This window comes from Gracilinanus agilis, chromosome 1, assembly GCF_016433145.1.
Source record: "Gracilinanus agilis isolate LMUSP501 chromosome 1, AgileGrace, whole genome shotgun sequence".
Taxonomy (NCBI): Eukaryota; Metazoa; Chordata; class Mammalia; order Didelphimorphia; family Didelphidae; genus Gracilinanus; species Gracilinanus agilis.
In genome coordinates this window covers 739,467,260-739,485,302 of record NC_058130.1, presented here as the reverse complement: position 1 = coordinate 739,485,302, position 18,043 = coordinate 739,467,260, and the positions used below count along the sequence as shown (strand labels likewise).

General features: G+C 35.5%; 1 protein-coding gene across 1 annotated transcript in view; it reads left to right on the top strand.

The window, feature by feature from the left end:
• Positions 1-18,043, top strand: part of ANKLE2 (ankyrin repeat and LEM domain containing 2) — a 44,075-nt gene that overhangs the window by 18,983 nt on the left and 7,049 nt on the right. Inside the window, exons 6-10 of the mRNA XM_044658714.1 lie at positions 548-670; positions 6,747-6,813; positions 12,837-13,015; positions 13,848-13,954; positions 17,042-17,235. Of these exons, the coding sequence (XP_044514649.1) occupies positions 548-670; positions 6,747-6,813; positions 12,837-13,015; positions 13,848-13,954; positions 17,042-17,235 (670 nt within the window). The remainder of the gene's footprint in view (positions 1-547; positions 671-6,746; positions 6,814-12,836; positions 13,016-13,847; positions 13,955-17,041; positions 17,236-18,043) is intronic.

Sequence of the window (18,043 nt, the reverse complement as noted above, 5' to 3'; positions counted from 1 at the left end):
AATCTTTAAATGTGATAGGAATATTACCTTCCTTCACAAAACCTCTTAACTTGAACAGTCACTTGTCCTTTGTAATTCCAAAGCTTATTCCCCCACAGAGTTTGACTTCATATTAGTTAGTGTCAGCATAGGTTTGGTTATTAGGGTTTATATTTGCTTTTGAGTAATATAAAATAAAAGTGTTCTACTCTGGAGTTTTCTGGTAAAGTGCTAGATAACCACTATTCATTCTCTCATTATTGTTTGATCTCTTAAATGCAGACAGAATTACTAGCAGGAAAAGAGTCTTACATGCCAGAAATCTTTGCAGTTTTAGACTAATAAATCCTATCTTTACAATCATCCCTCAATAAACTTTGTTTCCTGAATTCATACAGTACTTTGGTTTATCAGTTAGGTAACTGATATTCATTGAGTACTCTGTGTAAGTTACCATGGAAGGCACATATATTTTATGGCATTTTATTATATTTATTCTCACAGCAACTCTGTGAGGTAGTGAATATATAAGTAAAAAAGCTTAAGTGTGTCTTTGCCTTTATTTTAGGGAAATGATACTCCTTTGCATTTTGCTTGCAAATTTGGGAATGCAGATGTGGTCAATGTACTTTCTTCACACCCTGATGTTATAAAAAATCCTAGAAATAAATATTTACAAACTCCTGAAGATGTAAGTAAACCTTTAAATTTAATAATTAGTTGTGACATTATTTATTTGTGGACCTGACCATGAACTGTGTTTTGTTTTTTTTTTTTTTAACTTTTTTTTTTTTAAACCCTTGTACTTCGGTTTATTGTCTCATAGGTGGAAGATTGGTAAGGGTGGGCAATGGGGGTCAAGTGACTTGCCCAGGGTCACACAGCTGGGAAGTGGCTGAGGCCGGGTTTGAACCTAGGACCTCCTGTCTCTAGGCCTGACTCTCACTCCACTGAGCTACCCAGCTGCCCCCATGAACTGTGTTTTGATATGTGAAGCTTATTTTTCATTGGTTCAGTAGGACATACACCGAGTATTTTCCATTCTTAGCAATTGATGGCCTTGAGGCCACTCTTCTCATATTGGTTTCTACAAACATTAATTTAGCCCTCCACTGTTCTGGGTATTAAGAGAGATGAGTGAATGGAAACAAAAAGCAGCCTTATTGTTCTCTAAGTTAATCAGTGAGCATCAAAAAAAATTATTATTTATTAATTTCCTGGCTTATACACATATCATGCAAAACATTTCCATATTATTCATTTTTGTAAGTGAATAGTCTTATGAAACCATAATATACACCCTCTTAAACTAGTAATAAATCATATGTTTTCTTCTGCATTTCTATTCCAACAGTTCTTTCTCTGAAGGTAGATAGAATTCTTTTTCATAGGTCCCTCAGAATTGTTCTGGATCATTGTATTGCTGTTAGTAGCAAAGTCTATCACATTCGATCAATCGTTCCACAATATTGCAGTTACTGTGTAGAATATTCTCCTGCTTCTGCTTATTTCACTCTACTTCAGTGAACTCCACATCAGTAGACACTCTACATTCACATAGATCTTTCTGAAATAGTCCTGTTCACCATTCCTTATAGCACAATAGTATTAAATCACCATCATATACCCCAGTTTGTTCAGCCATTCTCCAGTTGAGGGGCATCCCTTTAGTTTCCAATTCTTTGCCACCACACAAAGAGCGTGTCTCCTCTCAAAGAAGCTCAGTATCTAAATGGAGGAGATGGCAAGTAAACAACTGCACAAATGATATATACTGAGTATATTGTGAGTAATTTATTCTGTATAATTGTGGAATAGTTTGCTCTATTTTGCCTCTGTTATTCAACTCCATGAAGGAAGAAGCCCCTCCCAGGATGAGCTCATAATTTCTAAGCTTAACATCATGCTGCTGACTTAAACCCCTCCTTCAGCCACCTTCCCAGGGATTGATTGCAGAGCTACAGAATTGAATACCAAACTCCTTCCTATTTTTGAGGGCAAAAACCCTCAAGGACTCCTAGGTTAGAGGATGTGATCTAGAGGAAGATCCAGCAAAGGAGATAGAAAGGAGCAGTCAGAGAATTGGAGGAAAACTAGGAGAGAGTTGTGTCCCAAAAACCTAGAGAGAAGAGAAAATCAGTCAGTAATCAATTTAATTCAATCCCCCCCAATTACACATAAAAACAGTTTCCAGCATTTTTCAAAGACTATTAGGTCTTATTTTTCTCCTCCCCCCACATCCTCCCTATAGAAGGTAAACAATTCATATAGATTTTACATGTGCAATCATGTAAAACATTTTTCCATAGTAATTCTTTTGTGGAAGGAAGGTCAAATAGAAAAAAAATTAAGAAAGTGAAAAAAGTTTACTTGTTCTGGATTGAGACTCATTTCTTTTTCTCTGGAAGTAGATTTTTATAATGATCTTTGGGATTGTTTTGGATCATCAAATTGCTGAGAAAAGCTGTTATTCACGGTTGTTCATTGTAAAGTATTCTTGTCTGTACAATGTTCTCCTGGCTCTGCTTATTTCACTCTGTTTGAGTTCATGCAATTCCTTCCAGATTTTTCTAAGTTCCTCTTGCTTGTCATTTCTTACAACATAACAGTGTTCCATGACAATCACATACTATAATTTACTCAGCCATTCCCCAATTGATGTGTATCCCCTCACTTTCCAAATCTTTACTTAACTAAAAAGAGCTGCTTTAAATATTTTTGTACCTATAGATCCTTCCCCCCCACCCTTTTTTTAATCTCTTTGGGGTACAAACCTAGTAATGGTATAATTGGATCAAACGTTATATACAGTTTTAGAATCTTCTGGGCATAGATCAAAATTGTTCTCCTGAATGATTAAACCAGTTCATAACTCCCCCAACAGTGCTTTCATGTCCCATGTCCTCCTACAAATTTTCTTATTTTCTTTTCTGACATAATAGCCAATCTGATAGGTATGGGAGGTGGTACCTCAGAGTTGTTTTAATTTGCATTTCTCTAATAGTGATTTAGAATTGTTTTTGCATGACTCTACAGAGAGTTTTAATTACTTTGAGAACCATCAGTTCTTATCCTTTCACCATTTATCAGTGGGGGAATGCTTTGTATTCTTATGCATTCAACTAATTTCTCTATGTATTTGAGAGTCATCTCTAAGACTTATAAAAAACTTTTGCACAATTATGATGAACTGTTGTATTCCTTTCTGTTCTATTTATCCCTATTTAGTTTCTGACCTCCATCTCTCCCAATTTACCTTCTTTTCTATAAGTCCCATCCCTCCTTCCCCTCCTATTTTCCTGTAGGGTAAGATAGCTTTCTTCATTGAGCCAATTCTTATGAGAGTAAGGTTCACATGCTGTCTTCCTCACCTTGTGTAAGGATTAAAAATTAAGGTTGGACTAAGTATAAGAGAAATGTGGTTGCTAAAATTAATATATCTCAAGTCAAAAAGACTTTATAGTAGCTTTATTTACAAAATAGAGGGAAGAGTAAGGTAGAGAAATGAGAAAGGGGGTAGAGTAATAAATCTAGCTTCATGAGCTAAATATCTGCTCTAACAGGGCTTCAGAAGCCCAGCTGGAGGGCCCAGAGGTAAATTAGGTATCATCCACATGACCTATCTGATGTTAATCTCTCTGGCAGTCAGAAAAGGAAGGTCAGCTTTTTCCACTCACCAATCCATAGTCCAAGGGGAGATATTAATATCCAAGAGCAATCTTACCAGAAGCAGTCTGAGGTCCCAAGCCAGAGGGCCTTCAAGTTCAAAGGAGAAAGAGCTCATCACAGGAAGTTTTTGCCACTTTTAAAGACCCTTCTTTGTGTCGCTTCCTGTGCCTTCCCACATTTTACGGGGCCCAATTGCAGTTTTAGAATTTTCTTAGGACTGCCCAGGGGGCAGTCAGTCATTTCTAAATTGTCACCCTCTTTAGCACGTGGGTTACCAATCTCCCCCCACTTAAGCATAAAGTGGGAGTATATATACTTCTGGTGATTAAATCTAAAAGTAGGCTGGGAAGAGTTAATCCAATCTTCATACTCCCCCATCTTCCTCTCCTCTGTGAAAACTCTTTCATGTTTCTTTTATGTGCAGTAATTTATCCCGTTCTATTTTCCCCTTCCCCCTCCTCCCAATGTATTCCTCTTTCTTAATTTATTTTAATTTTTATATCATCTGATTATTATTCAACTTGCATCCTTGCCCTCTGTCTATGTATACTCCTTCTAACTGCCCTAATAATGGCAAAGTTCTTTGACATTACAAGAATCATTTTCCCTTATAGGGATGTACACAGTCTAATCTTATTGAATGTGTTTTGATTTTTCTTTCCTATTTACCTTTTTATGGCTCTCTTGAGCCTTCTTATATTTAAGAGTCACGTTTTCCATTCAGCTCTGGTCTTTTCATCAGGAATGTTTGAAAGTATTCTATTTCATTGATTATCCATTTTATCCCCTAAAGAATTTTGCTCAGTTTTATTAGGTAAGTGATTCTTGGTTGAAGTCCTAGGTCCTTTGGAACATCATATTCCAGACTCCAATCCTTTAATATAGAAACTATGTCTTATATTATCCTGACTGTGCTCCATGAAATTTGATTATTATTGTTGTTAGGTTTTTTGTTTGTTTGTTGTTGTTGTTTTTGACTGCTTACAATATTCTCTTCTTGATCTGGGAGTTTTGGAATTTGGCTATAATTCCTGGGAGTTATCCTTTAGGGATCTCTTTTAGATGATTGGTGGATTTTTTCAATTCTATTTTGTCCTCTGGTTCTAAAATATTGGGGAGGTTTTCCTTGATGATGTCTGAGCTCTTTTTTTGATCATGGCTCTCAGGTAACTCATTAATTCTTAAATAATCTCTCCTGCATTTATTTTTCAGTCAGTTATTTTTTCTATGAGATATGTCACATTTTCTTCTACTTTTTTCATTCTTTTGACTTTGGTTGATTCTTGATGTCTTATGGAGACATCAGCTTCTACTTGCCCAGTTCTCATTTTTAAGGCATGATTTTCTTCAGTGAGCTTTTGTATCTCCTTGTCCATTTGGCCAATTCTACTTTGTAAAAAGTTGTTTTCCTCAGTGAATTTTTGTAACTCTTTTTCCAAAGGGCCAATTCTGTCTTTCAATAAGTTTTTTTCTTCAGGACATTTTTGTATATCTTTTTCCATCTGACCAGTTCTGCTTTTTATGGATTTTTTCTCTTTAGATTTTTGTATTTTTGTGCCTCTTTTACCCATTGGCCTATTCTGGTTTTTTTTAGTTATTAATTTCTTCAGTGTTTTTTGTGCCTTCTTTTACCAAGCTGTTGACTCTTTTTTCATTATTTTCCTGTATCACTCATTCTTTTTCCCATTTTTTTCTACCTCTCTTATTTGATTTTTGAAAATTTTTTAAGCTCTTCCATTAATCCTTTTTGGGCTTGAGAGCAATTAATATTTTTCTTGGAGGCTTTGGATGCAGTAGTATTGACATTGTTGTCTTCTTCTGAGTTTGAGTCAACCCTGTCACCAAAATAACTTTCTATGTTGAGTTTCTCTTTTTGTTTGTTTATTTGCTCATTTTCCTGCCTTTAAGTGCCTACTGTATATGTGTAAGATCTGGGGACATGAAGTCAGGCAAAAGACAGCCATCAAGGAGAATATGTGATCAGCAGTGTCAGAATTTGAAGAGAGGTCAAGAAGGATGAGATTTGAGAAAAGATCATTGGATTTGACAAATAAACAAGCAGTTGTAACTTGGAGAAAGTAATTTCAGTGGAATGATGAGGTGGGAAGCCAGCATGTAAGGGGCTAGGAAGAGTGTAAGAGGGGAGAAAGTAGAGGCTTCTGTTGTAGACGACCCTTTCAAGGAGTTTAGCTACAAAGAGCATAAGAAATGTAGGATAATAGTTAGCAGGGATGGGAGCTTCAAGTGAGGGTTTTTTGAGAATGGGGGAGACACAAGCATGTTTGTAGCAGTAGGGAATGTGTCAGGGAGGAGGAGGGAGAGTATTCTACATATGTCCTTTTGGTGTCAGAAGAGAGGAAAGCTTCATATGCTGGCTTTGCTCTCTTTGACAAACCTATGTGTGAATAGGCTATGATCAGAAGACTATATCAATGATATCAGTGAAGTTCCTTCATACATCCTTCTTTTAAGGTTTTTCCATTCTGTCTTTGATTCACCTTTATCTTACTGCTCCCTCTTAGAATCCCTGATTAATTTCTGAGTTCAGGTTGAGCACCATTTCCCACACAACCCTAGTTTTCTACCCAGGGTGCTACCTAGCTTCCTCAGGAAGATCTAAGTTAAAATCCTGCCTCAGACACATCCTAGCTATATGACTTTGAACAAGTCACTTCACTGCTGTCTGGCTCAATTTCTTCCTTATAAAGTGGGGGTAAATAATAAATAGCACTTGGCTCCCAGGGTTGTGGTGTGGATCAAATTCAATATATTTGTAAAGTGCTTTTCAGACCTTAAAACACTTTATAAATGCTAGCAATAATGACAGATAAAGAAAAGAGTCTTTCTATCTTTGTGGGGGGAGGTGGTAAGGAGGGAAATTAGTTAAAGTTAGAGTACAAGAAATGAGACTTAATCTGAAGCATTGATTAACATAGGTTATTGAGGGAAAATAATGTTTGAAAATCCTGAAATCAATTTCCTAATGTCTGTTAACAAAATATATTGCTAGAATTGTGGATCTTTAGCAATTTCATGGTCTAAAAAGAAAAAAAATGAAATGAATTTAAGTTTCTATTTATTTCTCTTTCTTTCAACAGGTAATTTGTGAAAGAAGTAAAAACAAATCTGTAGAACTAAAGGAGCGAATCAGAGAATATCTAAAAGGTAGGTAACTTGACACATGGAGTTGAAATCATTTTATTTGGGAGAATTGGTATTAATTCTCCTGTATTGAAGCAGGTGAATGCCACAGACAAGAGTCATAGAATTTTAGAATTAAAAGGCACTTTGGAGATAATCTGGCTCACCTGGTTTATAGGGGTTAGAAATGAAACCTGTCTTGAGCTAAGTGGCTTCCCCAAAGTCCACCAACTCATTATTGCCTCCCAGTCCACTATTGTGACCTGTTGCTGGTTCCATACTTGAAACCCTTCCAGCTTGATAGACCTTATGACAGAGCTGGCAATACACTGGCATGCCCTACCAGAACTGAGGCTCACCTCAGTGTCCTAAGAAGTCAGCAGAGAGAAGAGTCAGTGAAAAAAAACAAAAAAAGGCTACCCAGTGTAAAAGTGAAATTTGGGAAAAGCCATCTAAAAGTGTATATTTCTATGGACATGGGAAATGTATCAAAACTACATTTCCCGTGATCCAACATGGTCCAACTGGTTTCCGTTTCCGGGTCTTTGGGCTTGGGGAGGCCTACGTCTTGACGCAGAGAAGAGCTTAAATCTCCTGGGATAGGAGGGAGTGGCCTCTTTTTGCCAGTAGGCTCTTGGCTAGCAGACTGGAGACAGTAATGGAGGTGGCAGTTTTGAATGCTTACAAGCGCGTGGTCTAATGATTTTATCTATCAGCATGGCTTTAATTAAAATACTAATTTATATATTTATACCAGCCTTTATCATTTTTCATATTTATACCAGGTTTCATCAAAGATCATTTCAGGAAGATAGCAAAGTGGAGTATAAAATTTCCTTGCTCTCTCAATACCCTCTCCCAAAATAAAAGAAAACAAACAAAACAAAAAAAAAACACACTTCTTGGAATCATCCTAAAAGCAGAAAAAACAAGAGCTATATATCAAGAAATAGAGGGGTAACATGAGGGGATAAGAAAGGGACTCTTAGGACAAGAGAAGGGATGGATTTTTAGCATTGAATTCATATCAAGAAATAGAACGATTGGGGGCATCTGGGTAGCTCAGTGGATTGAGAGCCAGACCTAGAGACAGGAGCTCCTAGGTTCAAATCTGGCCTCGGACACTTCCCAACTGTGTGCTCTTGGGCAAGTCACTTGACCCCCATTGCCTAGCCTTACCACTCTTCTGCCTTGGAGCCAATATACTGGCTCCAAGATGGAAGGTAAGGGTTTAAAAAAAAAAAGAAATAGAATGATTGGAGGGATAAGGAAAGGGCCTTTGGAAAGGTGGATAGAATAAGAACCGAGAGTATGGGGGAAGGGACAAGGGAGGGATCTTTTGAAGGATGGGCCAATTTAGAACTAGGAGAACAAAGGGAAAGGATAAGGGAAGAGTTCTAAGAAGAGTAGCAAATTGGAGAGAGAATGGACCAGAAGAAATTGGATGTCTGAGGAGAAATATGACCAAAAAAGAGAGAGGAAGATAAACAGTGAAGAAAAACAGAATGGAGGGAAATGATATTACTAGTAATTATGACTTTCATTGTGAATGGGCTGAATTCACCCTTTTTTTAAAAAGCATACCAGAATAGATCAAAAACCAAAACCCAACAATATGTTATTTACAAGAAATGTATTTTAAAATGAGAGACATACATAGAGTAAAAATAAAGAACTGAAGCAGAATATACTATTCATTGCTGATATAAAGAAAGCAATCATGATCTCTTACAAAGTTAAAGCTAAAGTAAATATGATCAAAAGAGATGAAGAAACTATATTATGTTCAAAAGTACCATAGATAATGAAGAATTATCAATATTAAGCTCAATGAGCCAAATGTTATATTGTTAAAGGAATTTTTTTTAACCCTTACCTTCCATCTTAGAATCAATACTATATATTGGTTCCAAAGCAGAAAAGTAGTAAGGGCTAGGCAATTGGACTTAAGGGACTTACCCACGGTCACACTGCTAGGAAGTGTCTAAGATCAGATTGGAACCTAGAACCTCTTGTCTCTAGGCCTGGCTCTCAATCCACTGAGCCACCCAGCTGCTCCCAAAGGAAAATTTTTAAAGGAAAAACTAAATGAGTGCCAGATAGGAATAGATAAAAACAACAATAGCAGGAGAGTTCAATTTTCCCCTCTCAGAACTAGATAAGTTTAAGCAAAAACTAATTAAGAAAAAACTCAGTTAGATGAATATAGTCAGTTAAATATGATATTATCTGAATAGAATTGAATGGGAACACAGATATGCCTTCTTAGTGGTACATGGTACCTGTACAAAAATTGACTAACAGGGCACAAAAACATTATAGTTAAATGTAGAAAAGCCAAAATATTAAATGCATCCTTCTAACACCTTAATGCAATTAAAACTATATATAATAAGGGACCATGGAAACAAAAATTAAAACTAATTGGAGAGTAACTTAGTCTTAAAGAATAGGCTAAAGAAAAAATCATAGGAATAATAAATAATTTCATTAAAGAAAATTATGAGACAACATACCAAAACCTGTGGGATACAACAAAAGCAATAATTAGAGAATTTATATCTCTGAATGCTTAATAAAATAAAGAATAGATCAATGAATTGGGATTACAATTTTTAAAAAACTAGAAAAAGGACAAATTTTAAAATCCATAATTAAACACCAAATTAGAAATCCTAAAAATCAGATGAGATCAATAAAATTGAATATAAGAAAACCATTGAATTAATAAATTTAGGAGTCAATCGTATGAAAAAAATCAACAAAAGAGATAAACCATTGGTTAATATTAAAAAACAAGAAAACCATGTCACTATAGTATAAAAAAGATGGAAAAAGGTGAGCATACCCACCAATGTAGATGAAATTAAAGCAGGTATTAGGAGTTATCTTGCTCAATTATATGCAAACAAATTTAACAATGTAAGTGAAATGAAAGAATACTTATTTTTAAAAGTTGCCTAGACTGTTAGAGGAGGTAATAGACTATTTAAATAAACCTGTTTTAGAAAAAGAAATTGAACAGGTCATAAATGAACTTCCTGAAAAAAAGACATCAGATTTACAAGTTAATTCTGCCAAACGTTTAAACATCAACTAATTTCAATATTAAATTAATTTTTTGAAATAATAAGTGAAGAAGTTTTGCCAAATTCCTTTTACAAGAAAATCTGGTGTTGATATTTAAACCAAGAGCCAAAAGAGAGAAAGAAAGTTATAACCCAATTTTATTAATGAATTGAGGTACAGAAATACTAAATAAAATACTTAGGAGACTACAATATATCACAATGATCATGACCAAATAGGAATGCAAAGATGATTTTATATAAAGAAACTATCAACATAATTCGTTATAGTATTAACAAAAGTAATAAAAACTATATTGTTTCAGTAGATGCAGAAAAAGCCTTTGATCTCATTCCTGTTTAAAAAAAAAAACACTGGAAAAGCATAGGCATAAATGGATTTTTTTTCTTAAAATGATATAAAACATCTACCTAAAATCATCATCAAATATTATCTGTAATGGACAGAAGCTAGAAACCTCAGTAAGATCAGGAGTGAAACAAAGATGTCCATTATCACCAATATTATTTAATATAGTATTACAAATGCTGGAAATAGTAATAAAAGAAAAAGAAATTTAAGGAATCAGAATAGGCAAAGAGAAGTAAACTATCTCTATTCAGGCAAGTTAGTTTGAAATGATCAATAATTTTAGTAAAGTAGCAGGATATAAAATAAGCCCACATAAATCATCAGCATTTTTATATATTACTAACAGGTCCTTCAAGAAAAGATATACTCCATTTAAAATAATCATAGAATAAAATGCCTGAGAATCTACCTGCCAAAACAAACCCAAGAACTACATGAACATAATTATAAAATATTACAATCCTACCTAAACTAATCTATTTATTCAGTGGCATTCTAATTAAATTACCCCGAAATTATTTTATTGAACTAAAAATAATAATAACAAAATTGATTTGGAAGAACAAAAGATCAAGAATATCAAAAGAATTAATGGGGGGGGGATATAAAGAAAGAGACTCTAGCAATACCACATTTAATATTGTATTATAAAGCAGTACTTATCAGAACTATCTGGTATTAGCTGAGAAATAGAAAGGTGTACATCATTGGAACAGGACAGACATATAAACAAATAGTAGTAAAAGATTATAGTGACCTTGCAATTGACAAAAATTATTGTAACAACTGGAAAGTAGTTTGGCAGAAACCAGGTATATGCCAATATCTTAAACCATTCACTAAGATTAAAATGGATACATATTCTAGACAAAAAAGGAGATATAAATAACTTAGAAGTACAAAAGACATAATGTCTGTTAGATTTATGGGTAGAGAGCATTGTGAGATATGAAATATATAATTTTGAGTACATTAAATTGAAAATTTTTGTACAAATAAAAATCTTGCCAAGATTAGAAGGAAAGCAGAAAATTGGGAGAAAGTTTTTATCAACAGCCTCTCAGAGGTCTTTTATCTAAATTATATGGAGAACTTGGTCAAATTTATAAGAATAAAAACTATCTCCCATTTGATAAATAGAAAAAAATATGAACAGACAATTTTTGGATCAAAAAATCAGCACCATATGTAGGTATATGAAAAAATGCTCTAAATCACTACAATTGCAAATAAAACATTTCTGAGATATCATCTCATGCCCATAACACTGGCCAAAATAACAAAAAGGCAAAATGAGAAATGTTGGAAATGTGGAAAAATGAGGACAACTAATATATTTTTGATGAAACTGTGAACTAATCCAACCACTTTGGAGAGTAATTTGAAATTATACCCAGAAGAGTTATAAAATTGTGTGTATCTTCACACTCAACGATATTATTGCTGGGTCTGCTTCCCAAGGAGATTAGAGGAAAAGGAAAAGAACCAAAATATTCATAGCAATTCTCTTTGTGGTGGTAAAGAATTAGAAATTTTGGGGATGGCCATCAGTTGGGGAATGACTAAACACATTGATATATGATTATGATAGAATACTACTGTGCCATAAGAAATGGTGAGAAGGCTAATTTAAAAAAACTTGGAAAGAACTGCATAAGATGATGAACAGTGAAGTAGGTAAAACTAAGAGAGCATTATACACAACTACATATTTAATTCTTGAAGAATAAATTGTGAATGTCACTGAAAAATGAAAACCAATTTATATATACATGTTTCCCAGATAATTCTTTATATAATGCCAGGAGGTCTAAGATGCTTATAAATAAATTCTATTAATAAAGAAAACAAAACAAAAATTAATTTTTAAAAATATTGTTTCATATTCTAAATGCCTTAGTAGTCACTGCTTTTTCTTGAGTGACTGGCTGTGCCTAACTGCTTATTAAATGGTACCTAGGCAGTCTTTTTCACAGAGAAGCTCCCACCCAGGATTCTGATTGTGTCTGGATCTTAACTTAGACCTGGAAAGGAATTGGAATTAATAATAATCCTGTACAGGGAAACTTGCAACTCAAAATAAGTCAGTAAAGCAAACTGGCTTTATTGAGAGAAGATAAGAAATGAAAGGAAATTGGGAAAATTGTTGGAAATTGGTTCACCTGAACAGAGTTGGGGGCCCAGGGTTAATAGCACATACTCTCTCCCCATAGTAGTAAAATCTGATGGCTTTCTCTAGGGTTCTTATCTGGGTCTAGCAGGGCCAGATGTTGAGAAAAGGAAGTGAGGAGCTTGGGCCTGGGAACTCATGCTGATTCATGCTAGTTGAGGGAAGGATGGACACAAGTAAAAAATAATAATAATACAAAAAGACAATAGAAAGGGAACAACATATAGTAATTCTATTTGTAATCTCTTGTTTTCATTAGGCATGAGATGTCATGGAGATGTTTTGAATGAAGTAGTTTTTATCATGGATATAAATGTTTGTTAGATCATATTCATTGCTTATCATTTTACTCAAATATGAGTTTGAAATAATCTGAAAAGTAGTATAGCATTATAACCTGACCATTTTAAATGAAAATATACTATTTTTCCTTCAGGTCATTATTATGTTCCACTCCTGAGGGCAGAAGACAATTCTTCTCCTGTGATTGGTGACCTATGGTCTCCAGATCAGGGAGATGGTCGTCCTCACATATCAACATCTAGATTTGGGAGTAGCCCAAAAGATCCTGTTCTGAGTGTGAGAGCTTTTGCAGGGCCATTAAGTCCATCTAAGGTGGGTATTTATGAAAGTGTCTTAAACTAAAACTTTTCCTTATGAACTGAGCATCCTTTTTTTTAAACCCCTTACTTTCTGTCTTACTATCATTTCTAAAACAGGACAGTAAGGGCTAGGCAATTGGAGTTAAGTGACTTTACCACAATCACACAGCTAAGAAGTGTCTGAATCCAGATTTGAACCCAGGACCTTCCATCTCTAGGCCTAGTTCTCTAACCATTGGACCACCTCTACGCACTCCCTACCTCTCTCTTCTTCCTCCCCAACACACACAGAGTATGCAGTTTGATAACTGGTTTTCTTATTTTGTATACAATTGGGGAGGTACTAATTCCATGGAAAGCTCTAAAATTTTCTAGAATGTGAGTGAATAGAAGTGATCCCCTCATCCCTTTATTTAAGCAGCTATTGGGAGAATATTAGGCCACCAGAAATATTTAGGAATGAATCATTTGGTGGCTATATATTACTTTCTTTAAGGTGGAGGGACACTTAGGAAGGCGAACTTGAGTTGTGGAAAAACTTGGTTAAAAGAATTATGTTAACTAATCTTGGCCAGAGTAAAGTTAAAAATTCAGGGGGAGCCCCTACCCAAATAGATTAGGATCATAATTTGTAGCTATTCCTCAGGACAGCAAGTGCCTTTCTGCAATTATATCTTCTCTTTACCAAGGGGATTCCTTGGATCCATGGAATTTTTTACCATAAGAAGGTTGGTAAATATTCCCATACCTAACTGAGCTTATACATTTTCTGTAGAAAATAGTTGTACTTTTAAATTTTCTTGGCTTAATAAATTGTCATAATACTTGAATATTTTTCTTCTTAGGCAGAAGATTTTCGAAGACGTTGGAAGACTCCACCTCGAGAGAGAGCTGACTTCTTTCATAATGTCAGGAAATCTGATCCAGAAAGAGGTGTTGAAAGAGTAGGAAGGTATACAAGAGGCTGTGTTGAAATAATTGAATAAGATTGATCAATAATGTTGATTGATGAGTTGTAGCATTTCTTTTCATTTTAACAAAAATTGTTAGGTTAATATAATTGATCAATATGAAGAATTTTGCTTTTTAAACTATGGTAAACATTTTTAGGTAATCTTTTCCCTATTTTGTAGTTGCAAAATAAAAATCGAAGTTGAGACCTTTAGCATATAGTACAATTGGGTGTGTGGTCAACTTATATTTAAAGTTTTTACTTTATTTTTAAATATTAAGTTAGGATTTTTAAATTTTCATTGGACCTATATTTGGAGTATGAATCTTTTGCAATTCTCTAAAATAATTCCAGTTTTGTTGTTGTTGTTGTTGCATAGATCATGATTTCAATAGGGTGGGTGTTCTGTCAGCCAGTGTTGATCCACTAAATATATTTCAAAGTCTGTTTCTGATTCTTTTCCTATCTTGAGACGACCCCTCTATAATTTGGGATACCTCCTCTATGCTTGTTTCTTCTTGATATATGACCAGCTGGCCTCCTTTTTTGTTTAGATTCTTACCTTCTGTCTTAGATTCAATTTTTTTTTTTTTTTTTTATCCTGGGACTCCATTCTAGGAGCATAGGGCCACAACCAGTAGGCAATGGGACACACAGTCGCTCAGGGTCACCCAGCTGGGAAGTGTCTGAGCCCGGACTTGAACCTAGGACCTTTCGTCTCTAGGCCTGGCTCTCAAATCCACTGAGCTAGCCCAGCTGCCCCTACTTTAGGTTGCAGTTTCTTTAGCAGATGTAGTTTTTACAGGGTGGGGTTGCTAGCCCCACGCCCAACCCTCCTCCTTTTTTTTTTTTTTTTTTTTCATCCGGGCTAGGGACCTTCCTTGGCCCAGGAGTGGTAAGGGTGGGCAGTAGGGGTCAAGTGACTTGCCCAAGGTCACACAGCTGGAAGTGTCCGAGGCCGGACTTGAAACTAGGACCTCCAGTCTCTAGGCCTGGCTCTCAATCCACTGAGCCACTCAGCTCAGAATCTAATAGTATTAGATTCAATACTAAATGTCAATTCTAAGGTAGAAGAGTGGTAAGGGATAGGCAGCAGGAGTTAAGTGACTTGGCCGGTATCAGGGTGTTTTTTGACAAGATTTTAAAAAGATTTAAGGTAGGACTGATCAGCTATGATGAACTGTGACCCATATGAAAGTATGCTAAGCCAGCCACATGGCTGGGAGTGCCAGCTTCTTTCTGGTCTAGGCAAAGACCTAGCTTCCCTATGTTGAAGTAATGAGAGGTCTCTAAGCCCACCTCTTCTTTTGAATTATCCACAAATGGGAATTGTCAAGGGAGACATAAAGTTTGAACTGTCAGTCAGAAGGAGGACACAATTCCCTTTATAAGCAAGAGGGAGGAATCTCTCAGGATCTTTTCAGTTAGAGTAAAATCCATTCTTTGTTAATGGGATTTCATGTCCTCATTAATAAATAATGTTATTCTCTGGGAAATGGCCTCATATTCTTTATTGGGTTTAATCTGGATGCTAGGTGACTGACATAACTGCCAATCTGAATCTTTTCAATTCTTTAAATATTATGGCATATCTCTATTCATTGGACAGAGATTTCATCTTGAGTACTGACTGTCAAATGAATATTTATTGATGGTCTTTAAAAACGTATTCATTGACTTCTGCTATTATGTCATTATTTCTAGAATTAAAATTGAGAGACCTCACTGGACCAATTTTGTACTTTTGTCAGTTTCGTGGAGCTCTGTAGGTAAAAGCCAATCCTTAGTTTATTAATCTTCTGACAGGGAGCCTTTCTGGGCTCAGCTGAGCTGGTCCTTAGACAGCAAACTATTATCAGGACCATGAATGAAATCTTTCCAGCTTGGTTGAATATATCAGACTCTCACTCTACTGGCAGGGCCTTCTAGAACCCAAGCTCCACTCATGACCCTTTTGAGGCATCTGAGTAGCATCCTTAGGAAAAATCATGACAGTGTACTTAATTAGGCTCCTCATATTCATGTATATGGAATACAAATATTTGAAACTGGTTCATTTCTTCAAAAGTGAAGAATAAAATTTCATCTCCTAGCTTTTAAAAAAATTCAGTCCTAGGGGCAGCTGGGTAGCTCAGTGGATTGAGAGCCAGGCCTAGAGACAGGAGGTCCTAGGTTCAAATCCGGCCTCAGACACTTCCCAGCTGTGTGACCCTGGGCAAGTCACTTGACCCCCATAGCCTACCCTTACCAATCTTCCACCTATAAGTCAATACACAGAAGTTAAGGGTTTAAAATAAAAAAAAAAAATTCAGTCCTACTGAAGTACTACATTTTCAGGAACAGGAACAGCAGTGGAATTTGATTATTAAATTGGATTGACGGTCTTATCAAGCAAAAATTCCCAAGGCAGGGGATAGCTGGGTAGCTCAGTGGATTGAGAGCCAGACCTAGAAATGGGAGGTCCTAGGTTCAAATCTGGCCTCAGGCACTTCCCAGCCGTGTGACCCTGGGCAAGTCACTTAACCCCATTGCCTAGCCCTTACCACTCTTCTGCCTTGGAGCCAATACACAGTATTGACTCCAAGACGGAAGATAGGGGTTAAAAAAAATTCTTAAGGCACATTTTGGTATATAAGATAAGTGATTTATGATGATATGACAAGTTTTCATTTGCTTGTGGATGAGAAAGGTATTCAAGGAAAGGTTCAAATTTTCATTTTCCCAACTTGTAATATTGAATGAAAAATCTCATTTTTTGAAAAGGACTACTTCAATAATGAAAATAGTAGCCAAACATTGCTTTGCATAACTCTGGAGAAAGGGTACCATTTTTTAAGATTTTTTACTCTGTAATCTTCTTAACCAAAAATCCAATTCCTTTGATTATTTTGTTCATGTTTTTTCTCCACTAATTTATGAACTCTCTATATGGAACTTTTTATTAAAAGTTTGCCTCATGTTGTCTTAGATGGAAAGAGATTTTATAAATGTAAAGTATAAATACTTGGAGTTCAAGTTAAGGATAAAATAAAAGTAAAAAGCTTTTCCAGCTTCTACAATTGATGCATTTTGTTTTATTTACTACAGGGAGTTAGCCCATGAGCTGGGATATCCATGGGTTGAATACTGGGAATTCTTGGACTGTTTTGTTGATCTGTCTTCCCAGGAAGGCCTTCGAAAATTAGAAGAATATCTGGGGCAACTTGAAATGAGCAAGATGGGCCACCAAGAAACAGGAGAAAATGAAACCCCCAACAGATCTAAAATTTATAATACTTCTGGTGAGAAATAGATTTATATGATTTGGTTGCTATAAAAAAATGCTATCCATATCTCAAACTACCAAGCACAATATCTTTTTTTTTTTTAACCCTTACATTTTGTCTTACAATTGAAGACAGAAGAATATAATAAGAACTAGGTAATTGGAGATAAATGACTTGGCCAGTGTCACCCAGCTAGAAAATATCTGGGGCCAGATTTCAATCTTATCTCTATCATATACTGAGTCACCTAGCTGCCCCCTAAGAATGATATCTTTAATAAGTCAAACATTGGTTCTTTGTAGTTTCTTTCTCTCCTGATCATTTTTGGCTTTCTTTTGCCCCTGCCATTGAAAAGTTCAAATTTATTCCACACATAACTCTAGCTTGCCTTTATATATGATAGAGTAAAAAATCAAGATTGTTGCCAAAATGAGTTATGAATCTTCATGCCTGACATGCACTAGTCATAACTAGCAGTACTCTTTTTTTTTTTTTTTTTTAAACCATTACCTTCTGTCTTAGAATCAATACTCTATATTGGTTCTAAGGCAGAAGAGTGGTAAGGGCTAGGCAGTGGGGGTTAAGTGACTTGCCCAGGATCACACAGCTAGAAAGTGTCAGATTAGAACCTGGGACCTCCTGTCTCTAGATCTGGCTCTCAATTCACTGAGCTACCCAGCTGCCCCAACTAGCAATACTTTTTAAACTTATAACCTTTAGAGTCTGTCAGAACCATTGTCTACAGTATATGCTTTGCAGATAATTTTTGCTATTTTTTTTTCTTTTATGTATTTCTTAAATGTTTTCTGTTTCTGCACATGTC